This window comes from Prinia subflava, chromosome 14, assembly GCF_021018805.1.
Source record: "Prinia subflava isolate CZ2003 ecotype Zambia chromosome 14, Cam_Psub_1.2, whole genome shotgun sequence".
Taxonomy (NCBI): domain Eukaryota; kingdom Metazoa; phylum Chordata; class Aves; order Passeriformes; family Cisticolidae; genus Prinia; species Prinia subflava.
In genome coordinates this window covers 11,614,836-11,634,550 of record NC_086260.1, presented here as the reverse complement: position 1 = coordinate 11,634,550, position 19,715 = coordinate 11,614,836, and the positions used below count along the sequence as shown (strand labels likewise).

At 45.2% G+C, this 19,715-nt stretch overlaps 1 protein-coding gene across 1 annotated transcript; it reads left to right on the top strand.

Annotated features, from left to right (window-relative positions):
- The first annotated feature begins 9,529 nt into the window (after positions 1-9,529).
- On the top strand, positions 9,530-10,168 carry DNAJB8 (DnaJ heat shock protein family (Hsp40) member B8). The gene has a single exon (XM_063411488.1). The coding sequence runs from the start codon at positions 9,530-9,532 to the stop codon at positions 10,166-10,168; it is 639 nt and encodes a 212-aa protein (XP_063267558.1).
- Positions 10,169-19,715: the final 9,547 nt, after the last annotated feature.

The following is a 19,715-nucleotide window of genomic DNA, read 5'->3' as shown; positions in this document are numbered from 1 at the left end:
TGCTCTTGTGGCAAGAGTGCTACATCTACTGCAAAAGCAAAAGAGCAGGAATGTGGATTTTACAGTGATTAAAAATGATTAAAAAATATAACCTCCCCTCTTCTGCTCCTCATTTGATAAAAGAAGGTCTGAGGAATGAGCAAACACCAGGTGTACCAAACACTACTCTCAGCACCTATGGCTGTCCCCACAGACTAGAACCATCTCTGAGACAAAACACTGCCAAAACTGTGTGCTCTGGGCTTAGACCCTGGGAGATGGGAAACATCCAGCAATGCTGTTGGGTAGATTCAAGTCACTTTTTTCAGAGAAACATGTCAGGAACTCAAGGACTTAGCTTTGCTGAAAGGCTGGCATGCATTATTGCTGGTGCTGCTGTTGGCCCCTGTGCTGGACCCTGAAAGTGAACTCTGGTACGCAGAGGAGCCTCAGTGCTGCCCCACACCTGCCATTGGAGTTGGGGCCTGTGCACAGGGGGCTGCAGGGCACTGTTTTTCAAAAAGCAGTCTGAGGCTTACCTTGAGACCTTCAAAGCATAGCCTTCCCCAAACACTGACCCCTGGGCACTTGTGCAAGGTCAGGGAACCAACTGCCAAGCCCAACGCTTTTATGCTTTCTGTGTGGTGGGGGCTTGGTCCTCTTGACCAGGAAGAAATGCATCCCATTGAGTCTTCTGGTGTTCTCCCAGGATTTGTCCCCAACTCTCCTTGCTCAGACTATGCCATAAGCTCTGCCTTCAGCAGGACAGCAGGTTGCCACTGGGTGTTACATCCCCACATTAGGGCTCCAAGACCAAAAGCTATGTCCTTTGCATGGGCTGAATTAATCCTAGAAGAAGGCTGGTTTCCAGCTCTCTATCTCCCTAGAAAAAGAGGGGAAAGCACATAATGCCAAAGCAATTATGCTTAAGCAATTTATCCAAGAAATTTTGTCCTGGACCAGCTCAGTGACAGCTGCAGCCCAGTTGTTACAAACGTAATCACAACTCACCTCAGAATCAGCTTGACACATTAAACACTGCTCCAAGAAGCTCTCCTCAATCCTTCTGTGTCAGATTATACTCTTTTCTGACTTAGAGATGGGGCAACTGAGAGATGTTTCAAAAACTTTTATTCTATTTTCAGTCTCATATGAAGGGTGAGACAATACAAAAGTTACAATTCACACCATCACAATCGGAAGCCAACTATTTCCTAATTACAATACATTATAAGTGTTTCTTGGTCTATCAACTTTTGCCACACAATGCTGCTAGTGCCTTAAAGCCAATCATCTAAATTTACCCCTCATGGGTCATACCACAATGCACATATGCATAGTTCTATTTCTCCAAAATGTCTAGTCTTTATTTGCAAGGCCATCCTTTGAAACACATTTCTAGTTCCATTTCTTTCTCAACAATGTCTGTCCTATTCCATGGCATTTCTAAGTCAGCATTTCTTATTTCGAAGTTTGCATACAGATGCACAAGGTTATGTGAACCTTCTGTCAGGCTCTGAGAATTCTCTACAAACCCATTTCTCACTTTTCCCCCTCTCTCTTGAATGGAAAAGACTTCTTTGATGGCCTTGTTCGTCATTCGCTGTGCACAGTGAAGTATACACAAGGCAATATCACTAATATTATTACTATAACCATCAATGTATATAAACCTATTTTGCAAAACTCCTTTAGCCAAGGTGCAAAGCTCTATCCTTCAAACAAGTCATCTAACCGAGATCCATCATCTGCTGTAATTTGATTTGCCAAATCTCTCAGTTTTTGAAGTTGTTTGTGGATGGACTCTGAATGGTCAGACAAATTCATACAACACAATCTTTTAAATTCCTCACAACAATGGCCATGTGCTAGTAAAAGAAAACCAATAGCAGCTCTGTTTTGTAAGGTTGCATGTCTGACAGCACTAACATCTGTCATCATGTCACTAATTGCAATGGAAGTAGCATTGACTTTACTCTGCTAACACACCACTCAGTTTAATTTTTTCAGTGAGGCAAGTTGAGGCAGAAATAAACCTGATGTAAGTCATTTTGCAGAGCCCCAGGGTCTGAAATTGCTATTAGTTTTCCTTATAATGATGGGCAAATCTTTTTCCTCTATCTTTTCTCTTGATGGCTTTTTCAACATTAGGTGCTATCACAGTGAGCTGTCCAATGCTACATGGGTCACTTTCAATTTTTGAGGGAATGCCTTGCCAGGCTCTATCTCCACAAATGAGCCAAAATCCTTTTGATAGTTGCTGTGGGGACTCACCCAGATTAGCAATCTCACCTTTAGGGGGCACTGGGGTAGTATAATTGCACCACAAACTGAGTTTCTGTACACAGGATGATGGGGAGTAACATTTAATTGTGGATCTCCCTGGTACTGAAACTCAGCAAAAAATTCTATTGCCAAAGAACCAAGAATTTCCAGTTCTTGAAGTTCAGAGGATGCTTTAAGATGATCAGGGGCCCAAAGATGTCAATTGGTTATGGAATTTGTCTCACTGACAGCTTCAAGCCAATAATCGTCACAATTAGGTATTCGCCACTCCTTGGCTGGATGTGGTAGATTTGTAGATGCACAAGGCTATGTGAGCCTTCTGTCATGCTTTGAGAATTCTCTGCAAATCTATTTTTCACACCTCTTCTCACAGGGGTCACTCAGCTCCTGGATAGGGGACACAAGAGGGATAACTGAAAAACTGGGGGACGGACCTGTGCATTAGTCAAAAGCTATCATTCCCACTCTGGCATTCTCCATTGCAGCTCAGAAGCGATGCCGCTTTGACTGATTCCATGTGTGGGACCAAGTTGCCTATGCTAGTCTTGCTGCCCACACACAAGGACCATGAAGCTCCTCTGCAAGCACTAAGTAAGGATACTTGGATAGCAAGTGTCTATCTAATGCAAGCAAATGGCTCCTCAGTGAGGGGAGGGAACTGTCTTCACTCCTAGGAACTCATCTTCAAGGACCTCCACTTGTTCCCTCACTGCAGTGACTGCAAATACTGCTCCAGCACTAGTGCTGGTTTCTGGGCTGAAGCAGTGGCAGGGTGTCTATGTCTGTACATAAGCAGTGAACTCCTAGTGTGCACGGGCAGGACAGCATCCCTGTCCGGTGTGTGTTTGTTTCCAAGCATCTGTGCACACACATGCGAATGCAGTGTTTTGGGAGCTAGGCAGGGCAGAAGGGCTTCCTGCAGGACATGGGTTTGAGCAATGGGAGCAAGGGCAGCTTGTGAGCCCAAGGCAGTGTGGCTGCGTTGCATGCAAGCTCTCTGGAATGGGGCTGTACACTGAATTTATGAGCTCTTAAGTCATCACATTTACAATTTGTATTCTCCAGTCTTTTAATCTCAGCAATAAACTCAGACTAAACCTTTGCTGAGGCAGTGTGGAAATTTCACTGTCAGCCCATCAGCCCTATGTACAAAGTGCCCACGGGCAGGACCAGAACACACTTCCTGATGGCTTCAGTGTTTTTATTCCGTTCCCCATTCCCATAAAAGTAATTGATCAGTCCTGCTACCTGGGTTGCCCAGGCCGCCCTTGTTGGATGTAAGTATAACACATTAGAAAATATGGGGGCACAAACACTTACCATCTCTCCTGCATGTCTGTGTGCACATCATGGGGAACTTCACCAAAGTTTTGTACCACTTAGGACTCCCCTCTTTCCCTACAAACCAGCACCACTTGTGCATCCACATCAGTAAAACATCTCCAGGAGGTTTTCTGCTAGAGAGCTGGCTCTCAGTAGGGACTAGTCTTCAAAGTGAGCATCTTCTTCATTAACAGGCCTTGAACTGAGATGAAATAAGCACTGATAAACTTACTAATGGAGTCAGGCCTTCCCTGATTGGATGAACCCCACACTTTCAGAGGAGGGTGGCATAATTTCTGCAGAATGCTTGAGTGGCCTTAAATAACACACTGAACTGTCAGGCACAAGCCCAAGTGATGGTGTGAGCCAGCACTGAAATAATGAGAAGTTGATCTACAGCTTTTCCCCTCTGGTTTATTAAATGAATGCTCCACATACCACTTCCCACTGAATGGAAACAGGGAGAAGATCCAGAACAGTAACTCATCATCCTTTCTTTCCCCACAAAAGATTCAAGGCTGTGGCTATGTATGGATGTTGTGAAGTGATAAAGTTGCTGTGGCTTCACAAGTTGCCACACATCAGCTGAACTGTGCCATCTGACCATGCTCCCAGCTCCCTGCAACTGGGTGGTGAAACATGTTCACTCATGATGGGGCTGGAGCAGGTACACTGGCGGGCTCCAGATAAGCATGCTTTGCTGATAAGCTGTACCTCATTAAGCCCCAGGACTCAAAGGCTTGCAATACAATCCTTGCCCCAGAAGCCCCTCCTCTTCTCAAGTTGTAGCCCTTAGTCATGGAACAAACAGCAGGAAACCCCTCTGAGAAAGGAGTCAGTGTTGGATTAATTTCTGTGCATTACATGGGGAGGATTTAGGGCTAGAGACTGTGCCAAAGAGGAGTGGTAGAAGGACCAGCCAACCATGTTGCTGAGTCCAACTTCACCATAGCTATGTCAGGAGAGGATACTGCAAATAACATGTGGAGATGATCCAGTCAGTGAAACCAAAGTGTTCTGAACTCTGCTGGGGTCAGAGTCCATGGACATGAGTTACAGTAGCATTTGGATTTTTCAAGACTAAGCAAGGTCCAGCCTTGGGTATGGGGCATGATATAACATAAAAAACATGTCAGATTTGTTCTTGACTCCACTAAGTAGGACCAGACTCCACTAAGTAGGATCAGGCCTCTTTGTCCTCATATCTCAAAAAAGAATGTTTTTCTGATATTCCTGCTCTTCCCCACTACCACTTGGAGGAAATGGTTTTCTTCTTGCCTGAATCTTGGTTTAGCCTTAAGCCCCAGCCTGAGTCCCAGAAAAGCTGGAAACAGACCCAGCTCTGTGTCCCAGCCTCTGAGGGTCTCTTCCAGTCAGCACTCCCCAGAGCCACCACATCTTCCATCCCACATCCAACCTCTGTGCTAAGCCAGACACATGCGATCAATGCACAGGACTTGCTGACACTCCTTCCTGTACAGAGTGAGGAATCTGTGTTGTTTAAGCCTTTTCTTCTCAACATTCAGAGCTGCAAAAACAGCAGACAATCTCCTGACCTCCCAAAACTGAGCACCAGGCACCCTTCTCCACTGCTCCACCCAGATGCTCTTGGGATGGGAGCTACACACATTCAGGATGGGTTCTCCTTATCTAGGTGTTGTATATTGAGAGGTGAGGAGACCTTCTTCAGGGCAAAATTTCTATTTAGTTTTCAGTCTTGTTCTGAAGTCAGGCAGGTTCCTCTGTTCGACCCCAGTGGGAGGTTGGCCCAGTGTGCCCATTCCTGACCATCATCCCCAGGAAAGTTGCTCCAAGGCTGAGCACAGCATGCCCCCCAACAAGGCTGACCCATGGGGAGGCATCTAATGACAGTTTGACTGGTGGAGGAAAGCATGACTCATGTTTGTTTGGATAGTCAAAGGGCTTGGAACAAATGTCTCTGACTTGTGTTGATTTAGATAAAAGGACCCCAGCCTTGTCACAGAATCAACAGGGCTGATGAGAAATCACTTGTGTAGACCTCATCTGCCCTCAGATGCTTTTAAAACAGAAAAAAACCCCATGATAATAACAATAATAATTATTCTTTAGATTGGAAAAGACCTTTAAAATCACCAAGTCAAACCATTAAACTGAGTGCTGCCAATCCTACCACTAACCCACCACAACTTTTAAATACCTTTTTAAATACCTTGAGTGTGGTGATCCAACCACTGCCATGGGCAGCCTGATCCAATTCTTGACAGTCCTTTTCTTGAAGAAAGTTTTCCTAATATTAATAATCAAAATAATAATAGAATTTTTTTTTCACAGCTTAGAGGCACTTAATCTTTCTGGACCAGGGCTCACTGGGGTGACAAGGGCAAGATCAGGGATTGAGGCTGCATGGTTGGGATCACCTGTCATCTGGGTGACAAAAAGTTTGGGACATTTTGCTGCATGGTGCCTTCTGTTTTGCTCCCCATCCTGACTGGGCTGATAATCCCTGCCCTTACAGACCCAATATCTTGCTGGGAGGGAGGAGAAGGCTGGACATGGCAGTGCCTGGGGTGGGGAACTGAGGGGGTCAGGGACTGCTACATCCACATCCATCTGGCATACTGAAGCAGGGAATGAGGGAAAAGGAAGAAGAGGGCGGGTAGGAAAGAAAATCCCAAAGATCCTCAGATAATAAGCACCATTAAGGTTAGTCTGTCTCATGATTGTTTCTTATTAAAAAGAGACTGTACTTTATCTGTGCAGGATATGCTGTTTGGATGAGGGAATTAGCAGAGTGACTGCCTCCATATCATCTAATTAGCAAAAATGTTGATAAGCAGATACAATCACATATGATTAGGATCCTTTTAAAAAGCCACTCCATTAATTAAATAGACAGAAAGGCTGCCTACAGCTCTCGCGTGCCACTGATTAGAATACAAATATTTACACTAATCTCACCTCTATCAGCCATGGGACACTTTTGAGTATTTTTAGTGACATCAGATTACTATTGATTTTCATCCCCAATGTCAGACCATTTTGTTAGTATCTGAAAGTGCTGCCTTCAGTTTCGGATGCTTTAAATCATGCTAAGGGTTTATCTTAATGATACTGCTGATAACCACTGTTCAGGTCACTCGTACTTTCTCTTCAAAGAACACAGTCTGGGCTGGCTTTTATTGTTTGTACTTGAGATTTAAGATACAAAAAACATTTCTCATTTCAAAGCCTTGGTTCCTAGGGGCTGCCAGGCCAGTTTGGGTCTGGTTACTTGATGTGTGCATGTCTCATTTCCCTTTCTCCCTGCTTCTCCTTGACTCTTCCTTTTTTTCCTTGCAAACCCTTTTGGCTCACAGCAGTGGCTTGTCTTGAATGGCTGCTAATCACTGATGCCTGCTGCAGGCAGCAGACAGACAGGCAGCGAACATCCTCCATTCAGGGATGACAGGAGAAAAACACTCCCTACTTTTCAGCTGGGTAGGATGTGCTAAATTCAAGACAGATAACCCAGTGCGCCAGCCAGTCTGAGATGGGCTCTGAGCATCAAAAGCAAGTAGGGGAAGAGATGCTTTGGAAAGACAACACAAAAGTCAGTCAGCTCTCTTCCGTGCATAGCCCCACTCCCCGAAGTTGATAATTTGGAGAGGACCTGGGATCCTCTCTGACAGACTTTCTGATGTCCAGTTTTCCCTTCTGGGTAATAGAGAGTAGGAACAGCAATTCTTGAAATTTCTGCCAAGCATTTGCAAAAGGACTATGCTGGCAATGGCTATGAGCTGTTGGCACCTTCTGGGGACTTGTGGGTGGTAAACTTGGATCACCCTCAAATCCAATGGACAATCCTTAAAAAATCTAGTCCCTTTCATGAAGATTTCAAGCATAAGACTACAGTCTGAGTGAGCCATCAAGTCTTAGTTCTTCCCTCAGTGTAGAACACCCAGGGTGTTTTGGGAATGCAAAGAGGCCTCTGAGCTCAAATGGGCAGCAGCAGCTTGCTGTTACTTTTGCCATTTCTACAGAACAAACAACATCCAGAACAGCAGAAAAACAAATCATGTAGCACAACTACCCTGTAATTAAGAAGACTTCTATCCCAAAAGAGGCAAAAGCTGAGATCTCTTCAGTGAGGTGAGCCCACAGGACCATGAGCTCATTTGCTTTGCAGTTCCTTCAGCCCCAGCTCCCACACCTACACTGTCCTGTGGCAACTTTTACTGCCCAAAGCTGACAAGCTACTCCATGCTACTGCCCCATCACTGACCAGTGAGAGCACCAGCAGTATAAATACCTTTCTCAACACTGTCAGCTCAGTTGCCTTCCTCCTTCTGTCTCCATTGCTGCCTCCAGGCTGACATGACTGCCCCTTGCTTTCACAGCACTCTCCCCCTCCCCCACCTCCCGGTTGTGTGCTAGGACAGCAGCCAGCTCATACGCTGTGCAAATGCTCTTTTTGGTCCAGCTGGCTCTTGACTCCTTCCCAAAGTGTGGGATAACGGAAAAGAGGGCAGTGATCTGGAATATATGCTGCTATTAGTAGGTGTTTATGACCCTGTGTTACAGACAGATGAATTCTCATTATTGGCACTTCCTTGGAGAGCTTCTTCATGTCATGTTTCCCTCTGAGGATATTGTATTTCCCACCAGAATGGCAAATCCAAGGAACAGAAACAGATGCAGGATAACCCTAGGTTTGATTGCTTGTGTCGAGTTCCTGGGCCATCCCTGTTGTACATGCGTACATACCTTGGGACACATATCCAAAGAGGCACATAGAAAAGAGGCTAAAGTTGGTAATTCTGGGAATTTAATTTACTACCAACATGAAAATGAGGCTCTTCTGAAAGTGTTAGTCTTGTCTGTAAATTCAGAAAAGATTATGATGTCCATCTAATCATGATTTTAAGAAAAATTCCCACTCAGGGTTTAAAAATGGGGAAGTTCTAGTGATTCACTATCTTCATAAAGAAGGATGTACAATGTATTTTGAATTTAAATTTGGCTAATGATATCTTCCAACTGCTTTGTCTGGCAGCCTGAAAATCCCTATGGCACTGAATTTCTGTTCCCATGGAGGTTCTTGCTGACTATGATGCAGCTGGCATTGAACTTCCTCTTTCCCCAAGTCTCTCCCTCCAGAGCATATTTTCCAGTCCCTTAGTTACATTTTATAGCCTTTCCCTGGGCTTTCTCTGATTTATCAACAGTCTTTCTGAACTATGTGTAGCCAAACTGCAGCTTCCCTATAGCTGCTGCCATAGGTAACTATGTCCCATGGAATAGTATGACCTGACTATACCACACTTCCCTGGATTGCACTTGAAACCACACTGAGTATCTGAGGGCAGGTTAAGGCCTAAAGTAGTCTGAAAAAGTCATGAGGGTGGTAAAACAGTGAGACATTGCCCACAGAAGCTGTGGGTGGCTCATCCCTGGAAGTGTTCAAGACCAGTTTGGTTGGGGTATTAAGCAACCAGTTATAGTGGGAGGACACCCTGCCCATGGCAGGGGGAAAGGATTAGATAACCTTTAAAAATGGTCACTTCCCACCCAAACCATTTTATGATTCTATGGCAGTCCTACATCACAGCTGAGTCAGCACTGTTGCATCCAGCAGCTACAACATCATGTGCATAATCTACATTTGGAAACAGAAGGCCAGTGACAACCAACTCCACCCTGGAATGTGGTCCGGACAACTGAGCCAAGGTTGGCTGAACCCTCTCTGAGGTCACAATCTCACGGTTTGTGAGCAACAGGTTTGTACAGAATGTCTATGGTCAAGCAGCTCTTGGTGGCCTTGTACTGCAGCAGACAGAGCAGCTCATGGGGCAGACTGAACATCTCCTACCTGTGAGGAGCGCAGTGTCACTGGGTGTCCAGGAGTCTCTGAATGCTGATCAGCCTTGGTGGGAGAGAGATAACCAGGCATCTTCCAAAAAAACCCCAGCTTTCCTCTGAGATGGCAGATTACTACAAGGTCCTTGGACTGCAAAAAAATGCCTCACAGGATGATATTAAGAAATCCTACCACAAATTGGCACTAAAATGGCATCCTGATAAGAATCCTGGAAACAAGGAGGAAGCTGAGAAGAAATTCAAAGAAATTGTTGAAGCATACGAGATTTTGTCCAACCCTCAGAAGCGATCACTCTATGACAAGTCTGTTGAGGAGAGCAGAACCCTCAGAGAAAGGGCCGCAGTGGGTTATAACAGCTTCTTTGGTTCCCATCATGGATTCTCCCATCAAGAAGAGGTCTTTGGAGGGATGTATCCATTTACATGTATTTTCTTGAACTCTTTTGACATCAGAATCAATGGTGAAAACTGGCAGAGCACAAGTGGAAGAGGAGGAAGGTCCAGGGAGCCGTTTGTGCAATGGAATTCATTCTGTCCCAGCAGGCACACCACCTCCTTCTTTGCTGAAAACACAGCTGGGCCATATCGTGTTAGAACAGTGATAACCACTACTGAAGTGATCAATGGCAAGACAATCACCACCCGGAAAATCATTGAGGATGGGCACGAGACAAAAGAAGTAGAAGAAGATGGCCAGCTGAAGTCTGTAATAATCAATGGGAGAGACTACCTGAATTCTTAATGTCACCAGCACAAGTATTTACTACAAGCTGTGGGATGTGCTCTCATAGCTCAACTGATGGGATCTACTACAAGCAGCATCAATAAATGCTAGTTCATGACACAATCAATCCAGACTTCTTAATGGTTGGGAGCAAAATATTTCACAGTTAAAGATATGGTTATGCTAAACTAAAGAGTGTGAGTCCACAAAGCCTGAAGGAGGTAATAGCTAGTGATTATTCAGTAAATATGTATCACAGACACATGTGAAAGCAACCTTACTCGTTTGCCAAAGAGACCAAGTTGACTAATACAGCAAAAGGAGACAAGCTGGTTTGTGGGCACGTAAGAGAGCCCTACAACAAGCTATAGGTCTTTTCCCACTCCTTGAAATGCCAGTATTAAAGTCCACCAGCTGGATGAATAAAGCCTTGTATGACTCTCATATATCACCCTGAGACTAAGTGAAGAATACCCTTCCTACTTTTGGTGCATGAGAAGATGCACATCCATTGAAAAATGTTTTTATACATGGGCAAGAGGGTTGGCAGGGGGCAGTGGGACATGGAGAGCCTAGAGAATGGCATAGGAAAAAACAAAGGAAGGAACAAAATGTCACTCCTTCAAGTGTAAAAGAAAACTGGAGCTTTCTTGAGAACGCCCTGCAAATTATGACCAGAGGCCCTGATGGAAGTACTGCATAACTCAGGGGCTGAAAGTGAGCAGGGAAAAGGTGAGTTTGACTCTCTGACTGGGACAATCTATATTCCCTCTCTTCCTGGAGTCATTCAAACACAAAGAGCTGAATTCAAACCATAAGCCAACAGATTCCAGGGGGCTAAATTTAGCTCCCTCTTTGTGCAAAGCTGGATATGAAGACTTAGATGGTGCTTTACCATCTTTATTGTCTTACTCACAGCTGCAAGAGCCAGTTCACAATGCATTTCTTGCACAGCCTGCCAGTACACTGCTCTTGTCCTCCACTGAGCTACGGAATGTGCTCCGCATGTTTCCGCCCTCCCCTGGGCTGACATGAACAGCTGAGCCTTGCTTGGCCAGATCACCTTAAGCATTTAAAATCTTACACACCTCTTATTTTTGGTCCCATGCTACATCCTCTTGAGTTTCCCAGATTTCCCTGCCTAGTGAGGTCTCCCTGAAGACTGGAACTAGTTTTCAGGGACATTTTCACTCTAATCCAGATTGCAATTGCTGCCTGCATTTGGGCAGGTCTTTGCATCCTCTGCTGTAAAATGGGAATAACAGACTCCTGTGCTTTGAAGGAGACTGTGAGGTAGTGTTGCTAGAAAATGACTCTGAGCATTAACCAATAAGTTAAATTAGCCAGAATTCTGCCACCCATTATTCAAAGCCTTTTTCTCTTGCAAAGACAAATGTAGCTTAAATCACCATCCTTAGCAATTGATGCCGTGTCCAGCATGGAAAAACAGACAAAAAACTGCATTTGTTCTGTTAAAGGCTGATAAGTCCCTCTCCCAGTGAGAAAAAGACAGCGCTGGGCAGCAAGTGGAAGCTTAACTGCATGCTGGGTGCATAGAGGGAGGCCAGTGGTAATGGGAGCAGGGAAAACCTCTGTGCAGGGACAAACCATGTCTGCTGCTCCTCCACAGTTTGGAAGCCATCAACAGTCCTGCAGGCATTGAGACTCTGAGAACTGCAAATATTTAAGAGAATTGTTACAGAAAAATTATTTTGGTCAGAGCAAACATGAGTAAATATTTCTACCGATACTTCTTCTGTGGACACCATATTCATGAGAGATGGCTTATTGAATTTACGTTATGCTGCCTCAGAGGAAGTCCAAGGTAAAAAAAAAAAAAAAAAATCAAACCAACCAACCAAAAACCCAATGACAACAACAACAACAACAAAAATCAAACTGCACATTTTGAATTGGAAACTGTAATAGTCTTTGATCAAACAACACGTTTGGAAATCTGGACCAGAGTTGAAATCCCATCTCCTGAACCTTTTCAGCTTTTTAGGGCTAAAACTTTGTTTCAGTTTTGTCTCTAATGTTATATTTATTTATGCCCATCAATATTTTTTGATCTGAGACAAAGGTATGCAAGTCTATATACATCTTAGACCTTTCTTGCTTTGGGTCAGTACTTCCCTCTCCTGTGTTGGTATCTAAAGCAGCACCTAAGAGCAAGTTCTTTCTTTTCCATCCCTGGGTCAGAGTGTGTCTATTGCTGCTTGCAGTAGCAGGGATCCCCTGGGGCAGCTCTGGCAGCTGCACATACCCAAACCTGCTGGAAGGAGTAAGGGAACACAGACTGGGAAGGGACCGAGCTCACCCAGAAAGTTGTTGAGTCCAGGAGGACTTGCAGATCCTCTTCCATTTTTCCCTGTGCACTGCAGACCACAGAATGCCTTGCAGCACTTTCTGTGAGCTAAATATTTGAGATTAAAAAAACCAAAACAAGACCAAGATCATAAAGGTCTGATGGTAAGAGAGGAAGTCAATCTGCATTAGCAAAGTCCTGCATTCCTGCAATAGCAAGAAATCTGCCAGGTGTGCCCAAACCACCCCTGGAATGGATTGTGTCTCTGTTAGAGTAAATAACAGAGACACAACCCAGTCTCTAAGTTCTGTAAGTGAACCCCAACACACCTTGCCTTGGAAGCAAACCCCTTTCTGTCTCAGGACATTGGATCAGACTGACACTGAGCCTGCCAACAAAACACCAACACCTTCAAGGAGTTTTAAAAAGCTTTTTCTCATGCCATTTAGCAGCTGCAGCACCGGAAGAGACAGCACCAGATGTCCAACCAGCCACAGCACAATTTTGTGAGTCTTTGCCTTGCCCAATTCCAGTTCTCTGTTCTTCTCCCAAAAACACCTCTTCCCTCCAAAACCTGTATTTTGGGACCTTGCCTGGTCAGTGGTGAGTCTTTCAGGTGTGTTCATGGCTGAAGGTGCTTGCATGTCAATCCCCCTATGAGGACCAGGGGTACCAACTGCACACCCTTATATTTAGCTGCTGAATGGAAACCAGCCCATCATCCTTCCAGTCACTGCTGAGCTTGATGGGTTTATTTCCAGCACCAGCCCTGCTTCAAGATGTCACCCTTGGGGGCAGCTGGAAGCCTCCCTTCTGATTGTGGCTCCAGACCCAACTGTGTGGCCCCAGCTGCCTGTGGCACCAGGCAGAGCAGGGAGCAAGGGTGGCTCAAGCTCCATCACTGAGTGCGGCCAGCAGTCTGTGCTGAGAGGCTGATTTTAATAGCAGGGCCCGGCCCACAACTACTTTAATGTGGGCTTAGGCTGCAAAAACAAAAACATACATAAAACCATTTGGAATTACTTCATAAGGTACTAAATCACGATGTTAACTGACTGACCTTTGCTCTATGCAGACCTGCTAATTTTAGCAATTACAGCCAACAACTTGAACATATCAAGTGAGCAACTGTTTAACAATAATGACATCTGCTTGGAAAATCAAATTATGTCTAAACATCTTTAAATCCCCACCAGGGGATACCTGGTTTTTTTTGCAACTGTTAGTCCCCATTTAATAGGATTTTAAACTCACAGCTGGCTGCACACTCTGGTGGCAGCAGCCCCTCTCCCTGGAGTGACAACAACAGGACAGACATCCCATTAAGCAGAGAGTGAGTCTCTCCTCAGACAGTGATGGAAGTGGTTTGGGTTTTGGCAGCTTAATCTGATACACGGGTGCATTAGCTGGATCCCTTTGCTTGCCTGTGCCTCTGCAGATATTGCTCCCTTCCGCAGTACCCCAAGATTACATGTGCTGAACACATCCAGGGCTGATCTCCACTGGTTGTTGCTTGGGAAGGATGGAACCTTGCTACCAAGATGAGCTTTACAGCTTTCAGTGTTGTTTGTGGAGCAACTGACACAAGATTTCCTCCTGCAATGTCCTCAGACACAATCTGGTTTTATTTTTGGTGATGAGTTCTGTTTCTTCCCTCTCTTTTCTCTCCTCTCTCCTCCTTATCCTCTGCTGCTAAAATCCCTACCTGCTGTTTTCTGCTTCATGGGTGAAACTCCAACACTGAGATCTGTTCTCCCTGATAACGGCCTAAAATATGGCTATAACAGCCTGCAGTTGCTGTTATAGCCATATTTCAGGTCTGTAGGTTTTTCTTGCCAAGAAAAGTGACTTTAGAAGCAAATAGAACCAGTGAGGAAGGGTTGAGCACAAGACACCACATCTCCACTGAGGCACACCAATACAGTCCAAGACCCTCCACCATAAAATTAAGGTCCTTATTTAGCCCCCAGTTAGGTTGCTGCAATGCCCTGAGTTCTGCTGATCTGGGAACAGTCTCAGCTCCATGGTCCCACTCCTGATCACTCAGCACCCTGAGCTGCAAGGCTGTTGTCAGATATTTGAATTGAGATACAAGAACAGAATATTTCTGCCCCTTCTCCCTCCCTCTCTCTCCCTCCCCCAACCAGTCTGGCACTTCTCTGATGAAGTGTGCAGCAAAATCACAATCACATGTTTGCAGCAGTAGGAGGCCATTGGCATGGAAGTGGCAGTGATGTCACAAACATTTCCACTCTATCCCATTTCTCCAGAACAGTCTCCGTTTTTATGACCCCATCCTGAGATCTGCAGGAAATCAAATTGTCCTGATACTATTTTGAGTGCTGGTGTCATAGCATCAATATATAAAGACATGGTGTCAAGCCAGAGAGGCTGGAGCACTTCGTCACAGTGTTGCAGCCCGTTTGTTTTGTGCCGCTTAAGGACTGGATCGCAGCCCTGCAGATCCCACATTTGCCGTGCTGGGACCCACGCGATGTGTGTGCTGAGCCAAGGGGGTGAGCTGAGCAGGGCACACCACAGGGCAGGCCTGGCTTCTGTCCATATCAGCAGTTCCTGCACCCTGTTGGAGGTTACCAGACCCTGGGGCAACACAGTACCAGGGGGCAAAGCAAGCGCACAGGCACGTGGCATGTGGTTCCTATACCCTGGCACGCTGGATGTCAACCACCCTGGGGGCTGCATGCAAGGAAAGAGCAGGATTACAAGACATTCATGAATGGCAAGGGGAGATTTGAGGAAAGACAGACACTGGCAGGGTGCCTAGGACACGAAACCAAATGACAATCTGACCAAAATGGGGAGAAACAGCACCCAGCAGCTACAAATGTTTGTCTGAACTAGGATTGCCATCTAAACAGAATGAGCCATGGGTTAGATAGTTGTCTATCAAACTGAGATTTAAACAGCAGTATGGATTCCACTGTGCTCACAAACCCTCCTCTAATGGTTCCCACCAACACATGAACCTCTGCAGACTGGAACTCTTCCTTGTGCCTGTGCCTCACAGGAAAGATTCAGGTCCTGCAATATCTCTTGCCAATTAAGCTCCAATGGAATCCCTACCTGATTAATCTCCTGCACCCAAATCTTATCTTCTCCTCAAAGAACATCAGATCTAACACGTGGCATACACAGAATACTCCTGAACTGAGATCTTGAACAGAAGAAACAACATCTGCAGTAAAATTTTATCTATTGGACAAAGCTTATCCTGGAAGAACTTAAGAACCCACAGAGACCCTTGCAGCAGAGCAGGAACAAGTACCAGTTTGACTAAAAATAAGCAGTGGGAGAGACATGGTGGTGGCCCAGAGCTCCTAGTGAGTAAGAAAATATGAACTGCTTTTCAGAAAGTGTAGTGGGAGCTCCTCTGCTACTTCTTTTAAGGGACAGGACAATCCCATATCTTTAAAGTTTATGCAGAAGGGTACATGTTCGAATCCTACATTAAGAGCAGCTTCTCCAGGAGAAACATTTTTATAAGGCTGTGTTATGAAAAGCTAGAGCCTCCTTGTGAAGGCAGAAGAGCCTGGTGACAGAATACGAGTGTCTCAAGGCTGACAAAATGCGTCCCAAGTGCTCATGTGTGCTTTCTCTCCACAGTACCAGAAAATATCATGCTACAACACAGAGAGGAAGGGATTTTAACCCTTGAGGCACTTTGTTTCTGATTCTGCTTTTAAGCACGTGGTGTGATGGTTGGGATGTCCTGTGCAGAGCCAGGAGTTGGACTCAATAAGCCTGGTGAGTCCCTTTCAACTCAATGTATTCTGTAATTCTATGATAAAACTCCATTATCTCTTCTGAACCTCACCAAGACCGAATGTGATTACTTGCCTTTAGTCATAACCGCTAAACTCATTGCATCCACAGGAGTCAGTCAGGAGCATCCACAGCTGAGACCAAACAACCATTTTGTAACCTCCTGTATGGGGAATATTAGTAATTGGAGATAGTGTCTAGCAGCTTTCCAGCCTGAGATAACACTTAAATTCACGTGAAATTGAACTGACCCATGAACTGGGTCATTAGTCATTTCTTCTAGCTTTCATTTTCAAGCCCTCCTTTATCTTTGGCTACAATTAGCACTCAGTTGCATTCACCTTTGGGCACCCTCCAAAAAGCACCAGGCAAAGGAGTTCATGGGACTTGAATACCACCCACTTCTCAAGCAGTCAAGAAAGTTCTTTACTGTTTGACTTCAGTATCTGCTTTCCCATCTTCCATGGGGCTATGCCCTGTAATTCTCTCTTTGTAGCTGGCAGAACTTTGTTCCCTTCCTCAGGCTCAGACCTCCCTGGTGCCACTACAGACAGCTCCTCACTTTCCCATGCCCTTGATCACTCAGCATCTTGGCTCAGTGACACCATCCAACCTTTCCAGCTTCTCTGCTTCCTCACTTTACCCTAAATTCCTCTCACCTCCCTCCAATGCCCTCCAGGAGCTGTTTTCTTGCCTTCCTCCTGCTGCTTGCAAATTCTTTCCTTTTCACTTTGGACACTACACTCCTGTAAATAAATAGTTGCTTGAACTTCTTGGTTAAGGACCTGGCCTCTTCCAACTACCCAAGGCAGGAGGAGAACCCTCAATGGTGTTTAAGCAGCTGCAGAATGAGGCCCAGCAGCATCAAGTGACTTGACAAGGAGTGACATTGGTGTTACAGAGACACACGTTCCAGTGTGGCCAAAGTGAGGAGACTACGTAGGGTGATAACATTTTCTTAATCTAATTTTTTATTTTATTATTCCTTCTCTTGTGGTCCCTTCTGTTCCCACAATGAACAGGGGTCTTAATTGCTGGGGTTAAAAAACACGAATTTGCATTACATTCTGGCTCCCACTGTAATACTTTAGTCTTGTTTCTCTCATCCCCTCTCCAGAAGAACTGATGCTATCACAGGCTGATTTAATTTCAAAGACGGATTGTGATTTGGCAGTCATGGGTGGGGGGGGGAAGCCATGTTAATCAAAAGTCACCATCTGCTGTGTTGCCATGGGGATATTCCTCCCCAATAAATGTGCTCTTTGCCAAAATCACAGATAACAGCACTATAGAGGGTGGGAGGTGGAGGGGGGGGAATCAAGGAAAGAAGTTCCAACACTAAGGGGGAATAAATGAAAGAGAGAAACAAGAAGCAGGAGAGAAAAGAACATGGACTACTGAGGAAAAATGACAAATGGACCAACTAGGGACAAGGAGGAAAACAGACTAACAAGCAAGCTGAGGGTGACAAAGTGCTGGAGGAAGACAGACAGCTGGAAAGGAGGAAAGAGGAAAGACACCTCAAGACACTCTGCCACATAATATACCAAAACAAAACAAGCAGAGATAAGAGAATTGCCCTCAAAGCCTTGTCTCAGGGGAAAGGGAGAAAACTGAAGCATCAGTGAGAACTCTGAGGGATGCTGGTTGGAGCACAAGAAAAGATCTTACCATTATTCACACTGCAAAAATAAATCTCTGAGATGGATCGGAACATGTGGGCATGACCGGGGTCAGGTCCCTGGTGTTTCAGCAGCCTGGATGCTGTCAGGTCCCTGTGGTGAGCTGGAAAGGATTGTCATGGTGCAACACAGCACCAGCACCTGGTGGGATAAAATACAAATAATCTAGAAGTGAGCGTCTTCAAGCATCTTGAGATGACAGAGAGACAGGGGCTGGTCACTCAACAGCTGTTCTTGCTTTTCATTTCCCCTTATCATACTGGGCGCTTTGGGTTATAGAATATAAGGCCAAAGAGTGCATCTTTGCACTCTTTTGGCCAAAGAGTGCAAGGGGACATTGCTCTCCCCAGTGCTTAGAGGGGACCAGCCAGGCTTCTGCACCACTGTGCACCCCAGGCACAGGCACCGGGCAAGGCACTTGCCCAAAGAGAAATGGGGTCACCTAATATGAAATGAGTAAAAGCTGTCAAATTTTAGGTCACAATGTGTTGCCTGCCCCCTGACCCTGCTTAGAGTGTGCTTGTGTGTGGTGAGTGCCCCTATTAACCCCAGCAGCTAACAGAGATATGAGAGGCATCCTACCCTCCTCCCCAGCCCTAGTAGGGGCCAAGCAAAGGGGTCAGTTAGCACCCATGCTGGTAGGATGGGATGAATTACTCACAACAGAGGCACCACCAGCCTTTTTCTTCCTCCTTCCCTGTTGGGGAATAATCCTGGAATAGATCGCAAGTTGTATGAATTCTTCACTCAAAAAATAAATGAATGCCTTCAGCATGAACTTGGTTTGCAATTCAACATTAGCACTGAAAAGAAATTGCCACTGCCAATTACTGGAGGAACACAACACCATGTTGCCCATATCCAACAGTTAAAAATGTGAATCAGCTATTCAGTCTTCCCTTTGCTCCCACCTCCTCCCCCAACTAAGAGGTGCTGTAAAAATCTTAAGTCTGAAACCACAGTGTTGGATGGTTTTTTCTGTATAATCATTTCAAGGCACTGGAGTCACACTTCCAACCTCTGCTCAATTGCATAAATGTTTTGTTTGAGGGAAAGCTAGACAGACTCCCATCACATACCTCTGGGAACTGGAGTGTAGAACTGTGCACTAGGTATGTCCCACAAGAGCATTAATGTCACTTTAACCTATGTACATGGGAAGAGTGAATTAATTTAAGAATTACAATGGGAGGTATTGAGTAATATTTTTCAGAGTAGCTTTAGTGAAGACTGAAGGTATTGAGAACTCTGAGCTCAAATGGCCTCACCTGTGCAAAGAGAGACAGATGGGCTGTCACAGCAGCAGTTTCTGTATTCCACATCCCATCCTCCTACCATAACACTAACTCAAGGCTCCCAAAACACCAGGCAATGTCTAGGGAAGCAGAGATGACCATGGAAGTAGTGGGACTCTTCCAGACCCAGTATCTTCTCTGTTTTGGCATAGTGGAACTCACCTCTGGCTGGTGCTGAGGAAAGGTCCAGCAGTTGTCTAAAACCTCTTTATCCTTTGCAGATGCAGGATGGTGCCTTTAGGGAGCCCTGTGGGGCTTCTCTATCATGCCTCCCTCTCTCCTCTCCCTGGACTATTATAACATTTTACAGTGCTGGAAGAATGGTAGTTTCAGCAAGACAAGGGACAAAAATAGGAAATAATGTGGATTTTTTTAAAATTAAAGAATTTAGATAAACAAAAGCTTTTCCTATGCAGTCATTCTATTACTACGACCAGTTTTCTACCCCTCCTCTCCCCAGTTAAACAGCCAATTATACTTATCAAAGAAAAGAAACT

Coding starts and splice junctions, on each gene's coding strand:
- DNAJB8 (XM_063411488.1), top strand. CDS start 9,530: ATGGCAGATTACTACAAGGTCCTTGGACTGCAAAAAAATGCCTCACAG.